General features: G+C 29.4%; 7 protein-coding genes across 7 annotated transcripts; 4 read left to right on the forward strand and 3 right to left on the reverse strand.

Annotated features, from left to right (window-relative positions):
- Nucleotides 1–16: 16 nt before the first annotated feature.
- PNEG_02552 (hypothetical protein) lies at nt 17–929 on the forward strand. The gene is made up of 2 exons (XM_007876374.1): nt 17–784; nt 826–929. Exon 1 carries the CDS (start codon nt 317–319, stop codon nt 647–649), a length of 333 nt encoding a protein of 110 aa, XP_007874565.1. The 5' UTR covers nt 17–316; the 3' UTR covers nt 650–784; nt 826–929.
- Nucleotides 930–1132: 203 nt separating this feature from the next.
- Nucleotides 1133–2204, forward strand: PNEG_02553 (hypothetical protein; the record flags this gene model as incomplete). The annotated part of the gene is made up of 4 exons (XM_007876375.1): nt 1133–1217; nt 1273–1342; nt 1388–1509; nt 1552–2204. The coding sequence occupies 4 exons, from the start codon at nt 1133–1135 to the stop codon at nt 2202–2204; spliced, it is 930 nt and encodes a 309-aa protein (XP_007874566.1).
- A 67-nt stretch (nt 2205–2271) lies between these two features.
- PNEG_02554 (hypothetical protein) lies at nt 2272–2736 on the reverse strand (the record flags this gene model as incomplete). The annotated part of the gene is made up of 2 exons (XM_007876376.1): nt 2272–2609; nt 2652–2736. The coding sequence occupies 2 exons, from the start codon at nt 2734–2736 to the stop codon at nt 2311–2313; spliced, it is 384 nt and encodes a 127-aa protein (XP_007874567.1). The 3' UTR covers nt 2272–2310.
- A 996-nt stretch (nt 2737–3732) lies between these two features.
- Nucleotides 3733–6282, forward strand: PNEG_02555 (hypothetical protein; the record flags this gene model as incomplete). The annotated part of the gene is made up of 4 exons (XM_007876377.1): nt 3733–3873; nt 3926–4088; nt 4134–4324; nt 4393–6282. The coding sequence occupies 4 exons, from the start codon at nt 3733–3735 to the stop codon at nt 6280–6282; spliced, it is 2385 nt and encodes a 794-aa protein (XP_007874568.1).
- A 134-nt stretch (nt 6283–6416) lies between these two features.
- On the reverse strand, nt 6417–8421 carry PNEG_02556 (hypothetical protein; the record flags this gene model as incomplete). The annotated part of the gene is made up of 5 exons (XM_007876378.1): nt 6417–6714; nt 6766–7177; nt 7221–7499; nt 7543–7949; nt 7997–8421. 5 exons carry the CDS (start codon nt 8419–8421, stop codon nt 6417–6419), a joined length of 1821 nt encoding a protein of 606 aa, XP_007874569.1.
- Nucleotides 8422–8557: 136 nt separating this feature from the next.
- On the forward strand, nt 8558–9095 carry PNEG_02557 (hypothetical protein; the record flags this gene model as incomplete). The annotated part of the gene is made up of 3 exons (XM_007876379.1): nt 8558–8776; nt 8818–8973; nt 9024–9095. The coding sequence occupies 3 exons, from the start codon at nt 8558–8560 to the stop codon at nt 9093–9095; spliced, it is 447 nt and encodes a 148-aa protein (XP_007874570.1).
- Nucleotides 9096–9644: 549 nt separating this feature from the next.
- Nucleotides 9645–15403, reverse strand: PNEG_02558 (hypothetical protein). The gene is made up of 15 exons (XM_007876380.1): nt 15286–15403; nt 15146–15222; nt 14372–15096; nt 13704–14325; nt 13392–13657; nt 13155–13349; nt 12773–13112; nt 12536–12724; nt 12005–12492; nt 11578–11965; nt 11289–11535; nt 10755–11243; nt 10154–10710; nt 9961–10110; nt 9645–9913 (listed from the first exon to the last, which is right to left on the reverse strand). Exons 1-15 carry the CDS (start codon nt 15315–15317, stop codon nt 9717–9719), a joined length of 4962 nt encoding a protein of 1653 aa, XP_007874571.1. The 5' UTR covers nt 15318–15403; the 3' UTR covers nt 9645–9716.
- Nucleotides 15404–15660: the final 257 nt, after the last annotated feature.

Consider the following 15660-nt stretch of genomic DNA (forward strand, 5'->3'; position numbering starts at 1 on the left):
AAATAAGTTAAAAGGAAAAAAACAAAAAAAAACATAAGAAATTAGAGAACCAATACACCAAAACAAAAGAAAAACAAACAGAGAAAAAGAATTTATTCGAAAATTAGGATTTAAAATAAGGGTTTATTAAATTTTTATGTTTAAATAAATAAAAAAAGAAATAAATCTTAAAAAATAGAGATTAAAAGATATATAAAGGCTATTTTTAATAGAGATAACAAAAAGAAGTATAAGAGACCTAAATATTTAAAAAAATAAAGAGAATAAAAATAATATAAAAAAATATCATTGGAATAAAACACAAAAAAATAAAAAAATGTCATCAACACAACCAGCAGCACTAGCTATTCGTACATCAGCATCTAAAACCCTTGAAGAGGCAAAAAAAAGGGTTTTAAAACAATATAGAGCATGGCAACGAGCAATACCAATTGTAGTTCAAATGTATCAACTCGATGTTGCAATGTCAACCGTTAAATCGGCATTGCGCAACGCGTATAGAAAGAATAAGCATATTACAGATCTTAAGAAGCTTGATATTTTAATTTTTCAGGGACATGCGGAATATCAAGTATGTAATACATATTATTATACTAATTCACAAATATACAGGAAACACTTAATTTCTGGAAACAACAAACACATATAATGACATTTTTAAAAAAGCATGCAGAAGAGACATTTCATTTAGAAAAAACTCATTTACTACAAGCACAACTTAAGAGTCCATTAAAAGATTCTAATCTTCAAACAAATATATTAGAATATTCAAAAACAAGACGAAGTATGTTAAATAGTTTCTTTTTATTATATTAAAAGTTATAGAATTTCTTGAAGATTTTCTAAGCGGTAAATCTTAAGTATAAATTATATCTAAAAAAAATATTAAAATATTAAGTTAAAAACATATATAAGACTTATTAAAAACCTTTAAGTATCTTTAAAATACTTATTCTTTTAAGTTTTTTACCACTACTTTTATTAAATTTACTATTTTTCATTTTATAAATATAAATATATTTTTGTTAGATCTAATTATATTAAACAAAAATATAATAACGTATCAGGATACTTGTAATATTACATATATTTTTTTAGTATATCTTGTATAGAGAGATCGTACGAGTTTTTCATGGCTCAACTGACAGGAAAAATTCAAGCAGATGCAGCATATTTAAAAGGAGATTTTGAAGCAGCGGAAGCCTTATATACGCAAGGTATCTCTTAATAGGAACAGGGTAAAAAATTATATTGTTTTTAACAAGATTTTAGCACTTTTGGAAGCTCCGGATGATGAGCGACTTTGGACAAACCGTGCACAAACATATCTTCAACTTAAACGGTAGGATTAGGATCTCAGTGTTTTTAAAAGATTGATATATGTTAGATGGTCTGAAGCAATAAATGATTGTTCGGAAGCATTAAAAAGGAATCCTTATAATTTAAAAGCACTTTTCCGGCGTGGAAAAGCTTATGAACAACAAGGAAATATTAAAGCTGCAAAAGAAGGTTAAAAGACTCTGAATAGGTAGAGATAGACTGATATATTAGACTGGAACCTGGCATTAATCCAAGATCCGAAAAATAAGACAGTTCAAGAAGCATTATTTTTATTAAACAAAACTAAAATAAATTGTACAGATGAAAAAGTTGAAAAAGTGGTAAAAAAAATACCAATTGCTATTAAAGAAGTTGAAACGTTGCCTTCATGGGCAGAAAATGAGTATCAACATAATTCAAATACAAAGGAATATAAACCATCATTAAATGGGTTGAAATATAAAACATCAACAAAAGAAGTGATACCAACATTACAAATACTTGAACAAAAACTTCGAACAATGGAAGAAACAGAAATATCAAAACAGGAGAAACTTATGTATTTTTTTTCTATTAACTATGTAATGCTACCACATCTTTTTGGTACAGCAGGATTAGAAGGTATTTTTTTAGAAACCTTTTTACATGCAATTAAATATGCATATCAACAAGAAAAAGACAAAATTAAATGGTGGAAACAAAGCCTTGGTATTCTTCAACAATTGTCTTGTTGTTCTCGGTTTGATATTGCAATTTTATTTGTAAAAAAAACAATATTGGAAGATATGAATCAATTATTTGAAAAAGCAATAATAGAAATGGAAGAAAAGATAAAAGAATCATATAGAACTATTTGGGAAATATGGATGAACCAAGGGACATAAAAGAATCTACAAGAGTACAAGAAAATAAAATTTTTTAAAAAATATTAATATTACCATTTCTCAAAGCACCGTTGAATACTGAATAAAACTCATTTTATCGAAAAAATCAATTATATATGGATGATGAACGTTTATCCTGAGAATAAAAATCCAATGGAGGAAATGAGATATAACCTTGTTCAGAAAAATTATGTTGTATATTAAAAAAACGATTAAAAAATGGCGATGATCCAGATTCCGCGAACATTGTATTTTGTATTCGTAACGAATTATTTTGATAACAAAGATTCGATTCTGAAGTAGAACATGAAGAATGTTTAGATAATGTATCTAAGCATGTTTTACGTGGAAAAATAAGAATTGGCGTAAGTTCTTCGACTTGTAATGCCAATGTTGGAACAGCAGCTAAACCAAATTGACGAAAATTAAAGAATCAAAGACATTTACCATCAATTAAAAATTCGGGTGCTGCTGACATATAAAGACGTGTAAATCGACATTCTTTTTTATCGAAACAATCCAATTCTTTCATTTAAAAGGATAAATACTAAACCGCAAATACAAATTCAAGAAATCGAATTCTCTGAAATATTAAGACACGTCCACACGTAATAAAAATTAATAAAAAATAAACGCTTTAAATCAATAATATTAACTTTCGATATAAAAGCAAAAGCATAACTAATTAATAAAATCAAACATATAAAGCTATTTTTATATTAAAACGCTTTAAATAATAAAATTATACAATGCTCAATAAAAATATTTTATTTTTAAGTATTATAATATGAAAAATAGGGATAAAATCTTTAAAAAAATAATAAATATTTTAAATTATATATTAAAATAATTTTTCAAGAGATTATAGATATGAATGACAATAGATGATAATCAATAATAAGCAGTTATATATACGCCAAGAGTTTATTCTTGACTACAACTAAGATATAGTTTATAATATATTAATATCAATTAAGCTTCTTTTAATACATTTTTTCTAAACTTTTTTTGTAAATATTTAAAAAATATATAAGGTATTTAAGACAAAATGCATACAAAATACATATAAGGTCTATGTAAGACATGTATAGGTTGATAAATTTGTAGATAAACTGAAATGAACTATTAAATATTAGTTACGTTTATTAAGGTGAGATATATTCGCATCTACGTTTTCGACATACTGAATCCGAAGCAAAAACGCATATAGTCCAGAAAAAAGACGCATATAGCCCCCAAAACAGGATCTAATTCTTCCATTAAGACAGGTAAGCATTTTAAAGTTATTATTTCAGAAATACAATTATAAAAATATAGTATCAAAAACGATTAAGTATAAAACTTGGGTCTATATTATCAACTTTTTTGTAGTTTAAAAACGCAGTTTATTAGCTCTTATATATATCAGTACATCAAATGAAAATATTGTTCTGGATCTAACACTTTAATAGTGCAAAATTTGCGTAGATCTGAACGTTCAAACAAGGGCCTTCATCGGCCAAAATTTTTTGAAGATCCGGAAATTCCTATGCATGAGCGAGTTCGTTGTATCTGCAAAGCGGTAAATGATGATGGGTGTATTATGGTTCAGTGTGAACAATGCACGACATGGCAACATATTTTATGTATGGGTTTTTTAAACGAAGAAAGTCTTCCAGAGACATATTTTGTATGTTTTTGAATAAAAAGAGGCAAAAAGGGTACTTACAAGTCATATTTAGTGTGAGAAATGTCAGCCTGATTTATATCCTCAACTTCAAAAGGATAATGTACAAGGAACAGTATCTAAAATTAAAGCAATGGAAAGAAAGGCTAATAATCGGTCTAATAAGACATCACAAACTAAAAAAGGTCAAGAAAATTCAAAAGAGACTTCAAAAAAAGGTAGAAGTTAGATTTCGAAAAAGTATTTTTGTTTAACGGTTTCAGTATTATCAAAAGGACATTTGAAAAAACAATCAAATGAAAAATCGAATGAAACAACAACAATCATTGAGGAGGTATCAGAAGAGCATCAGAAAACTTTGGATGAATCGTTTGAGGAAGAAAATAGTGATTCGAAACAAAAAACACCATCACCTTCGACATCGGATTCTGATTATAATTCACAGGAAGATCAGGTATGAATAAATTTTCTAGAAGACATTTATATGTATTATATGACATTAAATAACTGATGTGAACTTAGAAGGAACCTCCAGCAAAAGTTTCACGTCTTTCACATGACCAATCTTTTATTAAGGCATTACATGGCCGAAAAACAAACACAACTTTAAAACATTCAAAACAAATGAATCCACCGGTGTTAAAACAAACTTTTAGTCACGTACCTATAGAAGCACCTGTTCAGAAGCTAGAAGAATTAAAAGATGTTACACGAAAACATGTCTCTCAATCGTTTTTGAATATTTTTGTGGAAGCTATTAAAGATTTTGTAAAGGATGGAAGCTATGTTTTAGGAACAAATGAAACACCAGAAGAAGTGGGGGAACGTTTTGCACTTATGATCGAGTATAGCATGTTTAAAGACTTTTCTATTGAAGAAAAAGGAAAATATATTTTGACACCAAAATATAAAGAAAGATTTCGTACACTTCATTTTAATCTTAAGGATGATAAGAATCCACAGCTTCGTGCACGAGTAGTTTTAGGACAGATTATGCCAAAAGACTTAGTTCATATGACTAGCGAAGAAATGGCAAATTCAGAGATACAGTTGTTGGCAGAATCCATAAGAGCACAAAGTACTAAAAACTCTGTTTTAAAACAGTCGGAGGCACCAAGAATCCGAAAAACCCACAAAGGAGAAGAAATTATAGAGAATCAAGAAATTAGCGGATTTTCCATGCAACAAAAGATTGAAACATCTATCCCTTTTTCCTTAAAACCGCAGAACGAACCGACAAATGATCTAGATGAGTCATCTGCATTATCTCAAAAACATAATTCTATCCATGAAAAATCAAAAACTATTTCTAAAACTCATGAATCTGATATAGAAAAAAATAAAATTAAAAATGATAAAAAAGAAGCAACATCTAAAGAATCATTTAATATACAGGATGTTTGGAGTAATATTGAATCTCAAAGAACAACTCATATATCTGAAAATTATCCAGTCGTTCAATCTCAAGAAACTTCAAGGATAGATTTTGATTCAGATATTGATAGAATGATTGACGATGATAATGACAATGCAAATACTCCACCTTATTCTCCGTCTTATAGTGCATTTGAACTAAATATTTCTCAACCTATCTGGTTAGGAAAACTTTCCATGGCATCTATTGCTGAATTTAATGCTACAGCTACACAAGTAGTAGGTGCAACTATTTCTCCAACACGGCCTTGGAATGAGATTCTTCAGGATAAAATTGTTATTGATGGAAGAATATCTATGGATAAATCAACAGAATATCTTTGTCAACAAAAATTTTCTTCAACAAAAGAATTAATTGTAATATCATTTAAGCCACAAAGTAAAGAATTATTGTCATCGTTTGAAAAACTGTACAATTATTTTTATTCTCGAAAACGTTATGGCGTCATAAAACCTACAACATCAGCAGTCAAAGATGCTTACCTTATACCTCTTTCTCCAACAGATCAATTACCAGAATTTATTCAACTTATGGACGAAATACACATTTCAAATGAAAAAAGAACAGAAAAATGTATTTTTGGTGTTTTCGTTGTTAATAAAATATCCAATACTGTACCTCCAGTCAATAAAATACCTTATCATCCTCAAAACACTAATGAATGGAAAAAATTAAATAATACCCCACTTATACATCAAGGAACTGGCATTCCAGCGCCGATAACACCATTGCCTACTGTTCCAATTCTAGGGGGGCTCACTCTTCCAAATAATTTATCTCTTTCTAATGCAGATATGGCTATTCTTCAGTCTATACTAAGTGCAAATCCGGGTATTCTATCCAACCCGGAGCTTATATCTAATTCGAAAATTCTACAACAGTTAGTTATTCAGCATCAAAATCAACATAGCCAGATAAATACATCTCATTCATCAAATCCTCGACCTATGGCTTCAAGATGGGACAAAAAATGGTGATCATAATATATTTTTATAGGTATATTTTTACATGTAACTTATAAATACTAAGTTCATGATTTAAACAATAAATATAATATTACATAAAATCTATTTAATTCATAACAATTATCGTAAAATTAACCATAATAATTCTATACTTTATATACAAATATTTTTTTAAACATAGTTTTAAGATTAAATATAAGGATATTCAATCTCATTATTTTTAATCCTTTAGCTTCTTCAAGGGAAACAAATCTTCGAATTAACAAATTGAACATACTACCAAACAACATCGCAATTATAGTACTAGTTAGGACAATTACATTATAGGGCATACTAAAGTCTGGGGTAGGAAGCGTTAATAAAAGACTAGTTGTTCGAATTACAGCAATTGGATCAGTTTTATTAATCTCATCTCCTGCATTAAAAACTGTAAGAATAGATGGTCTATTTAATGATTCAATAAATACAATTTAAATTGTAAAATAATATACTTACGCAATACTGACTCCTCTATTTGGATCTGGTGGATATTCTGCATATCTCAAAAGCATTTTTTCAAACTCCCATACTATTTCGATAGTCGAATTGCAAGGAATATGCATACGCAATTCAAAATACGATCCACATTTCCTATCAATAGATGGTCGAAAATATATATCCTCAAAATTTGGAGAATATCTTGTGTTAGACGATAAAATACGTGCATTTAAAGTATGAATAAATGGTTTCATAAACCAAGGAAAGACTTCTAAATATATGATCTGAAATTCTATTGAATGAGGATTCGAAATAACCACACTAATCCGGTTTTTTCGTGTTAAAAAACGCTCTACAAAAAGAGGAGCACTCGTTACGTTAAATTGAGCATTATATGCCTTTGAAGCCATTGTTATATCAAGGAAAGGCTCTTTATATAATTAAAAGGAAAAAAATATCAAGAAGAAACATACCAGATATCATATATTTTGAAAAAATAACATTTTCTTCAACCAAAATAGTATTAGGCGCAGGGGAAATTACCCTTTCATAAGGATGAGCAACAGTAACAACTTCCGTCGGTGCAAAGTCTAAGGAACATGACCCTTGTATTGGCCGCCCAAACAATTTTGACAAAGACCATTCCATATTCGAAGGATTATCCAAAGGAAAACATGAATCATTTTTTATATGATTCCTTGTCTTATCACATACAATTTCATTAAGAGGTTTTGGTCTCGGAATAGGGGATTCTTTACTATTAATAAATATAAAACATATCAATCAAAATATTACCATCTCTACGACTTGCACGTTCAATATTCAAAACCATATCAACACCCTGAACAAGATTTGACAATCCCTTTTTATCTTTATCGCAAAAATGTACAACATCCAAAAAAATTGAATACCATTCTGCATCAAAAAGTCGATGGCTATCTAACAATGTAGAAATACCAGCACGACCTTTACAAGGTAATAATTTTAAAAAAGGTGTTAAATTCTCTGTACATATGGTTTCCTGAGGTAACGATCCATGTAACAAATAACCTTTTCCACCTAATTCATATCTTTCTGCATGTCTTTTGTCTTTTGCAAACGTCAAAATGGGTATAATTATTCGTGTACTATCCATAGAACCAATAGAAGAAGAAAAAATCCCAGAAAATGCATTCGTTAGTTTATTCCATCGCTTCCAAACACTAATTAATCATCATTAATACTTACATAAATTTAAACCTTCCCTTACATTTCCTCTGTATCTCCTTCAATATACGCCCAAAGCTCAATACCCGTCCCTCCTGCGAATTCCCCTCTATCAGGAAGCATTCCCCATCCTTTGTGAGACCATTTCCCACGTGTCATCCGAAGATGAACTTCATATGTATGTGTTTCTTCCATAATATATCTTAAAGAACGTGGAAGTCGAGATGAACCTGGAAAAAACCCCTCTAAATCCCCCGAAAAGACATATGGAACTTTAGGAAGGCATTCAAAATCTGATGACGTGTTAAATCTAAACGATGCAAGCAAATTACTAGAAGAAACTGGCTTTATAAATAAATGTTCTTGAAAAAAAGGTTTATTCCCTTCCAATGCACCATTTTTTCCTGGAAAAAAAAGTATTATATAAAACAATATATAAATATACATATGGAGGGTAATATAAAGCATTATTTCCTAAAGAATGGTTAGTTATTTTCATCTTCATTTTTTTCGACGTTAACATTATATTTACGATGGTCAAGTAACCTCAACTTTTTGTGTATAAAAATAAAATCAGTAAAAAGGGATAAATAAGACAAGAATTATGTCAAAAAGAAGTATTTTTATTAAAGTGTCTGTCATTGTTTTTGTTTTTTTCGTTTTTCTTGTTTTTTTTCACCATAGAAAGCCAAAGATAAAGGTACCTTTTGTTCCTACAAAAGAAGATATTTTTGATATTGGAACTCCCTTTTTTTTGGAAGAAAAGACGCCATTTAGATGTTTTAGAATAGGGGAATGTAGCTTATGCCCAGAAAATATCACGGTTGGTTTCTTTTTGGAGAAAAATGGATTAATTTGTATAAGATACCACCATGTGATAAAAATCCTCGATATCGATTAAATATACATTGTAAATATGATGAAACAGAAGAAGATCAATCAAAGTTACCGCCTCTTCCTTCATGGGTGTCTTGTTTTCCGGCCAAAAATCTTGAAAAGGTGCATTTTTTTATAGTACAAGTAAATTTATATTTTTTATAGAATAAATGATAGAAATTTAGATATTTTAGGTATTTTTTGCAGTTACGAGCTTTATATCAGTATCATTTATAGTTTGGAGACGATATATAAGGCACGAATAGTTGAAGAATTTCTAATCATAAATTATATTTTGATAAAAACATTAATTTGAGTAATTATCATAGAGAAGCATAAGGGTTTACATGAGAAAGTCTTAATTATAGGAAAAAAATTATTTAAAATAAAATCTATATATTTTATTTACAAAATAAATCTTATGATAAAATTAACAAATCATAAATAAAAATGATCAAAATATATCAGAAATAAAACTACAAAACTAAGTTATCGGAACTTTAAATATGCGCTTTAATTTTAAGTAAAATTTATACAACAAAAAAAGATAAAACTTCAGTCATCATAACAAATATATTCTACAATTATGATTATCTCTTAAAAAATCTATCATCAATAACTTCTGAATAAGAATCAAATGACTTAAAACACTGACATTCATATTCTTAATAAATACTAGTTACACTTGAAAGCAAAATAATTCAGCTAAAATTCGAATATTTCATTTATGAATAAATGACTTTAAGAACAAAGTTAAATATTTTTCAACCAAAACAATATTTTTACTGACAAAAATCATATTTAGGTATAAGATATTATAAATGTTATTTAAATAAAAATCAATAATACAATAAAAACAAATATTAATAATTTTATATAATCCAATATTATGACAAATGAAAGGAACCTTGTCCTTCTTTCATCGCTAGAAACAGTTTTGTTTTCATGATTTTCTTCGTTGTATAATCTGGCAATTTAAGATAATTCACACAAACCATAACACTTGGCAAATAATCATTAGGCGTAAGAGGCGGTTCATGCGACTTACAAACAACAGTAAGAGGAGGAGTTAAATTTTTAAAGCCTAAATCCTATTAAAACTATTTTTTCGTAAATAATTTTATTATAAACCTCCAATAGGTAATTTTGGACTTCCTGTTATAAATTGCAAAAATTGACGGCGCTCCATATCATTCATATTAGTTAATATATCAAGGAAATTTCGAATTGATCTACTATCCATATTATATCCGTGATCAGCCTTTATTGAATCAAGAAGTGCTTAAAAAATTAATAAATTTTAACAAATCATATAAACAATTACTTTCAATTGACCAATCTTCCTTGCCCTGTCCAAAAAGAATTGAAAGCTCCTCTGGAGTAAATAAAGCCAAAGAAGAATAAGGAAGAACAGAAGAAAACCCATCACGAAAGGCATTTATCTGTTCCTTTACTCCCTTCCCAATTGTAAAATCAATTATAAGGTCAATATATTCACCAATATTATGAATAGTTACTGATTTCTCATGACCATTGCTTACTAAATAAATATTTGGAAATCCGGGAAGCGTAAAATTCAACGATAAATCCTCGACAGATACATCCTGTATTCTAATATCATTCAAACGCAGTTCCTGTTCCTTTTCACAAATATTTTTATTTAATATTTTTTTCTTCGCAATATCAAACTGCATTAAAAAATATAATGAATTTGCTAAATCCTTATCTATTTCTGAGATAGATTCTATAGATAGCTTAACCTCATTCGTTCCAGATGCAATTCGAAAAAACATAGGATTAATTAAAATATCCACGATTCTAGAATCCAGCATAGATCTTGCAATTAACTTCCCCAGAACTTTAAAGAGACTACACCTTTTCCTACAAAAGTCAATTACAATGAAAACCAAAAAACAAAAAATAACCATTTGTCATCTAAATCAGTAGAACTAGTGCCTAATGGTGCAGGAAAAAGCCCATTAGGAGAAAATACGAATTCATCTTCTGATAAATCATCAACATTCCTCCAAAGACCATGATTTTTTTTCATAAATTCATGGGATGCTGTAGAATAAAATTCCAAAGTAGGGCCTAAGCCAGTGCCAACTTCATCAAAATACTCAATTTCTAGCAAAAATGGAGAAGAACCATAAAGATCCATTATCTTTATAGTAGATTCTAGAATATGATCACGAGATATTCGAATCTTTTGACGTTGCAATCTCCCTAAAAGTAATCTAGAATCATCTCTTAAATTATGATAAGATTCATCTCTTCCATTAATATTTTGCCATCTAGTAATCGACCTCAAATACCCAAAGGACGTTGATTGTAAGAAAAGATATCTGGTTTCAAATGGAAATAAAAATAAAAATAAACGAGGAAATTCCTGAACCCATAAAGGAAAACACAAACTATAATAATTAAAATCAATGTAATCATAAGGGCAAAATAAACACCTAGTAACGACTAAAGGCTCTTCCAACTGACGATTTATTTTTGCAGTAAGTTTTGGATTAACAAAACTACTCAAAGGAAGCGTCATATTTACAACATTAGAAAAAGTATTGAAATCTAAAATATTTCGAATATTAATGTTTAAAAGATATAAAACACGCAAAAGCTTAAGTATTAGAACAGTATTAGCATTATATGAAGAAAAATCATGCGTCTCGAATCTTATATCAGTAGTTTTTATAGTCTCTTCTAAAGCAATTCAATACTATTATAACCAAGATAAAAATTTACCTCGAGAATTTTCATAATCTCCTGGCTTCGGTACTTTTCTAAACTTAACTGGATATATAAAAGACCATATATCAGAAGATTCACGCCCATTCTGTATATTATAGCGATGGATAGCAGAATAAATCGTAGAATCAGGATCAATTGCTTCGTCATTCATTTCAAATCTAATGCACCAATCTTCTTTCGTTTGCAAAGCCGAAGAATAGCTCATATACTTTTTATCAGTAGAGGTAGAAGGTTTTGATTCATTCTTTTCCAAAGAAGTCTCTATGTGTTCCTTACCTTTCATCTTCGTATCTGTTTTACTAATTTTAGAAGACTCCGTATCAATCTGTATATCATTATCCACACCAACTGATTTTTCATTACTTTCAGTTACATCTATAATCTATAATTGTTAAAAAAAAAAAGATTAATTATAAAATACCTCAAATAACTGATGAGACATATCAATAGAATCAGATCCAGACAAATCATTGGTATATTCAAGCATTTCATCATCATATATACCAGTCTTGGAATTCTTAATCTTATGTATTTGTAAATCGGATTTTATTTGTTCTGGAACATTTGCTCTTGTACTGCGTTTTCGTTTTTCTATTACAAATGACTGATCCTTAATTCTATGCATTCTTTTGTCTTTATTTAAGGACGACTGATTCGATACATTACTGGATATAATAGCAGATGCAGCAGATGTACTTGAAGTTTTAGAATTATTAGATCTTGAAATACTAATACGTTGAGATGACGTTAGCCGTGGACGCAAATATTGATCAAGAGTTCTAAATGTTGCAACAGAATATATTGATACAATAAAAGTTTTATATGCTCGTGGAACATTAGAACCTTCTTCAGCAATAAGCTTCAATTTTAATTGCTTAGCAAGCATAGCAGAAGGATTTCTATAGAAGTCTACAACTCTTAACTATCTAACGATAAATAATACTATAATTACCTTCATGAGAGCCTCCATGAACAGTTATTACTTCAAGATCTTCATTACGACTAAGAGATTCATGAAGTTTTTGTATTAAAATGGAAAATGGGGAATTAAAAGAATTACCCCCTAAAACCACTGCCGTATCAAAAGCATTAATCAAAAAAGATCGAAGAAATGCTTTCCGAGAGGACTGTCTAACCTCAACTATAAAAGATAAGTATTTTAACTATAAAATATTATAATTAAACCTACCATTGGGGTCAGTTAATGAATCAAGAAGAGACACAAGAAGCCCAGAGCTTAGGATCTCATAACTTGTAATGGTAGAATCATTAGAAACGAAATATCTGGATAACTTTCTATAAGTACTACGAATTTTTATATGATTTTTGATCCTTTTAGCAAGAAACGTCAACTTAAACATAATATTCGAAGCCCCCTCACATACAAGTGACTTATTTTCACATTTCTCATAAATCGAAATAAATGATTTTGCTCTTTTTACTAAAATTAAAAGAAAATCCGAAGCAGGCATTTTATTAGAAACAGATGAAGTACAAAACGAAAATGCTTTATTGGAGTTAAAATTCTTCTACTAAATCATCAGAAAAAAAAAAAATATAACAAATATAACCAAATTAATCTCTTCAAGAGAAAAATTAGAAATTTCATGAACTGATTGTATTATGCCTTCTCGTGCAAATATTTGAAGATATACACTAGAAAGACGTCTCAATAGAAGTTCAGATAATTGTAATGCTCCTAAAACAAGGGAAGGGTATTCATGTTGAGAAAGCACTGTTGCTAAAAAAAAAGAAAATTGGGAATGCTAATTTCGCGTTAACCAATAAAAAACGAGGCATAATATTACCTTTACAGACTCATAAAGAACATTTTCCTTTAAATTAACGACAATTTTCAAGAGTATAATCATAACTCTTCTACGAACATTAACATTGATCGCGCTATGATAAATATCAACGAGAATAGGCATTATAATTTTAGAAAAATGCTTCATCTCTTCTTGACAATCTTCTAAAAGTCGAAAACGTTGTTCGTCTAACATTTTATATTTTGTAGACTTTGATGATATCTGCAATCGAGAATTTTCCGAAATACATGGATTAAACACCTCGTCTATTACGCTTCAATATAAAACGGTATTAAGGATAATCAATAATACCATCTCTCGGAAAATTAGGTAAGAGCTCAGACATTAGATTCAATATTTCATAAATATGTTCTCTTGGTCGATGAATAAGAGTATACAAAGTATCCGTAATATCCCCTTTTGTACAATTAACATCATCAACAGGAAATCTTCCAATAAGGATATAATAGATGGTTTCAACGACTTTGAGTTTAAGTATAGCAACAGATAAATTAGGAGAAGCTTTTGCAGCAATTCCTAAAACTCGCAAAAACTGAGTATGAGTATACAAGGAAACAGCATTAGTAGATGCATTCGATAGAACTGACATAATTATTTGTAAAATATCATTTGATAATAGTTGTTCAAGCTTATCAGGATGATGCCGAAAACTTTCTACTATACGTGTAACACAAAGACATGCTTGCTCCATAACTTTTCTATCATTATTCCCAATAATATTTTGCAACATAGACATAACATCACGTGCTGTAGCAAAACATTCAAAAGGGACATTTCTACAGCAGTTTGCAGCGGTAACAATAGCAGTTCTTTGTACATTTGTAGAAAAAAAATCAAAATAAGTAAGACATGCTGTTAAACCACCATCTCTTACAATAGCTGTTGGATATTCAGTCGAAATTTTTTCAAGAGTCTAAAAATATAAGAATAAAATTAAAACAAAAAAAATTAAAATATACGCTAAGCGCCTGCTCAGCAAGATCGATATACTGTATTTCCAGTAACTTTTGGCATAATACGGGAATTGCTCCTCCATAAACAACATTAGAAATAGAAGAAGGCAGCGCTTCCATCAGATTTGCAAGACATCGACATGCAAGAAGCATCATCTCTGGGTTTTCGGAGCAAAACCCACTGCCACCTGTCTTCATAATAGAAACGAGCTCTTTTACAAATAAATCTGGGGAAAAATAACCGCTAAGAGTATCTTCTGTAGATACAATCAATAATTCTGATAATCCCTGAAGAGCAATAAGTTGAGCAGATGGATCCTCTTTTTGCCTTAAACTACTAAGAATAATCTTGAACCGAGACGCAATTCCAGAAAATACACCTGTCAAAGCACTATGCAGTGAATCCTGAAAATTTCCATGATCAAAAAGATCCGATGTTTCCTCATCATAATCATGGGAATAATGACGTTCATTTTCATTATAATATCTATCCTCAAAATTCTCATCTATCTCATCATATTCCTCATTATATATATTTTCTACAGTAGATGATTTATGTTGCTCATTATGATCATTTGTTTCAGAAAACAAAGAAATATCTCCACTTGAAGATTTAGAATCCAAAACTCCTAAATAAGATACTGGCGTATTTCCAGAAGTAGTATGTTTTGAAGAATTTTCGTGTATCGACCTTTCTGTATATGAATCATCGATATAGGCAGAAAGCTCATCTAAAAACACTAATAAATATAATTCAATAAATTATGCAAGAAAAACAACCAAAAGATCCTCTTTTCTTTTTAATATTCCCTTTTTTCGAACTTCCACCTCCTAATTCAGAAGATACATTTTCTCGCCTAAAATAACCAAAAACCCCCCATTAATCATAGTAAATAAACATAAAAACACACAAGACATACAATGACTCATACGATCCTTTCTCTTTTTCCATACCAACCTCCCCTCTATTATTTCAAAAACGTCTAATAACACGTATGCACGTTTTTTTTACACCACCAAAATTCCTCTACTGAATCAGACCTACGTCTTCTTCTTAAATCTCTAACAAAAGACCTTTCAGCTTGATAGATTCTACTATTACTCTAGTTAATCTAATCACCTGATCTACATCAAACATAAATTTAATTATTAAGAAAATTGCAAAAACATTTACGCACAAAATATCACACAATAAAACCTTTATATCAATATTTCTTTATATCTTTCTACTTCCTACTAGCTCCCTTCGATTCAAACAAAATTCCATCAAGAAAAATATGGCATTTTTCTTCGTT

This window comes from Pneumocystis murina (genome assembly GCF_000349005.2).
Source record: "Pneumocystis murina B123 chromosome Unknown supercont1.11, whole genome shotgun sequence".
NCBI lineage: Eukaryota > Fungi > Ascomycota > Pneumocystomycetes > Pneumocystales > Pneumocystaceae > Pneumocystis > Pneumocystis murina.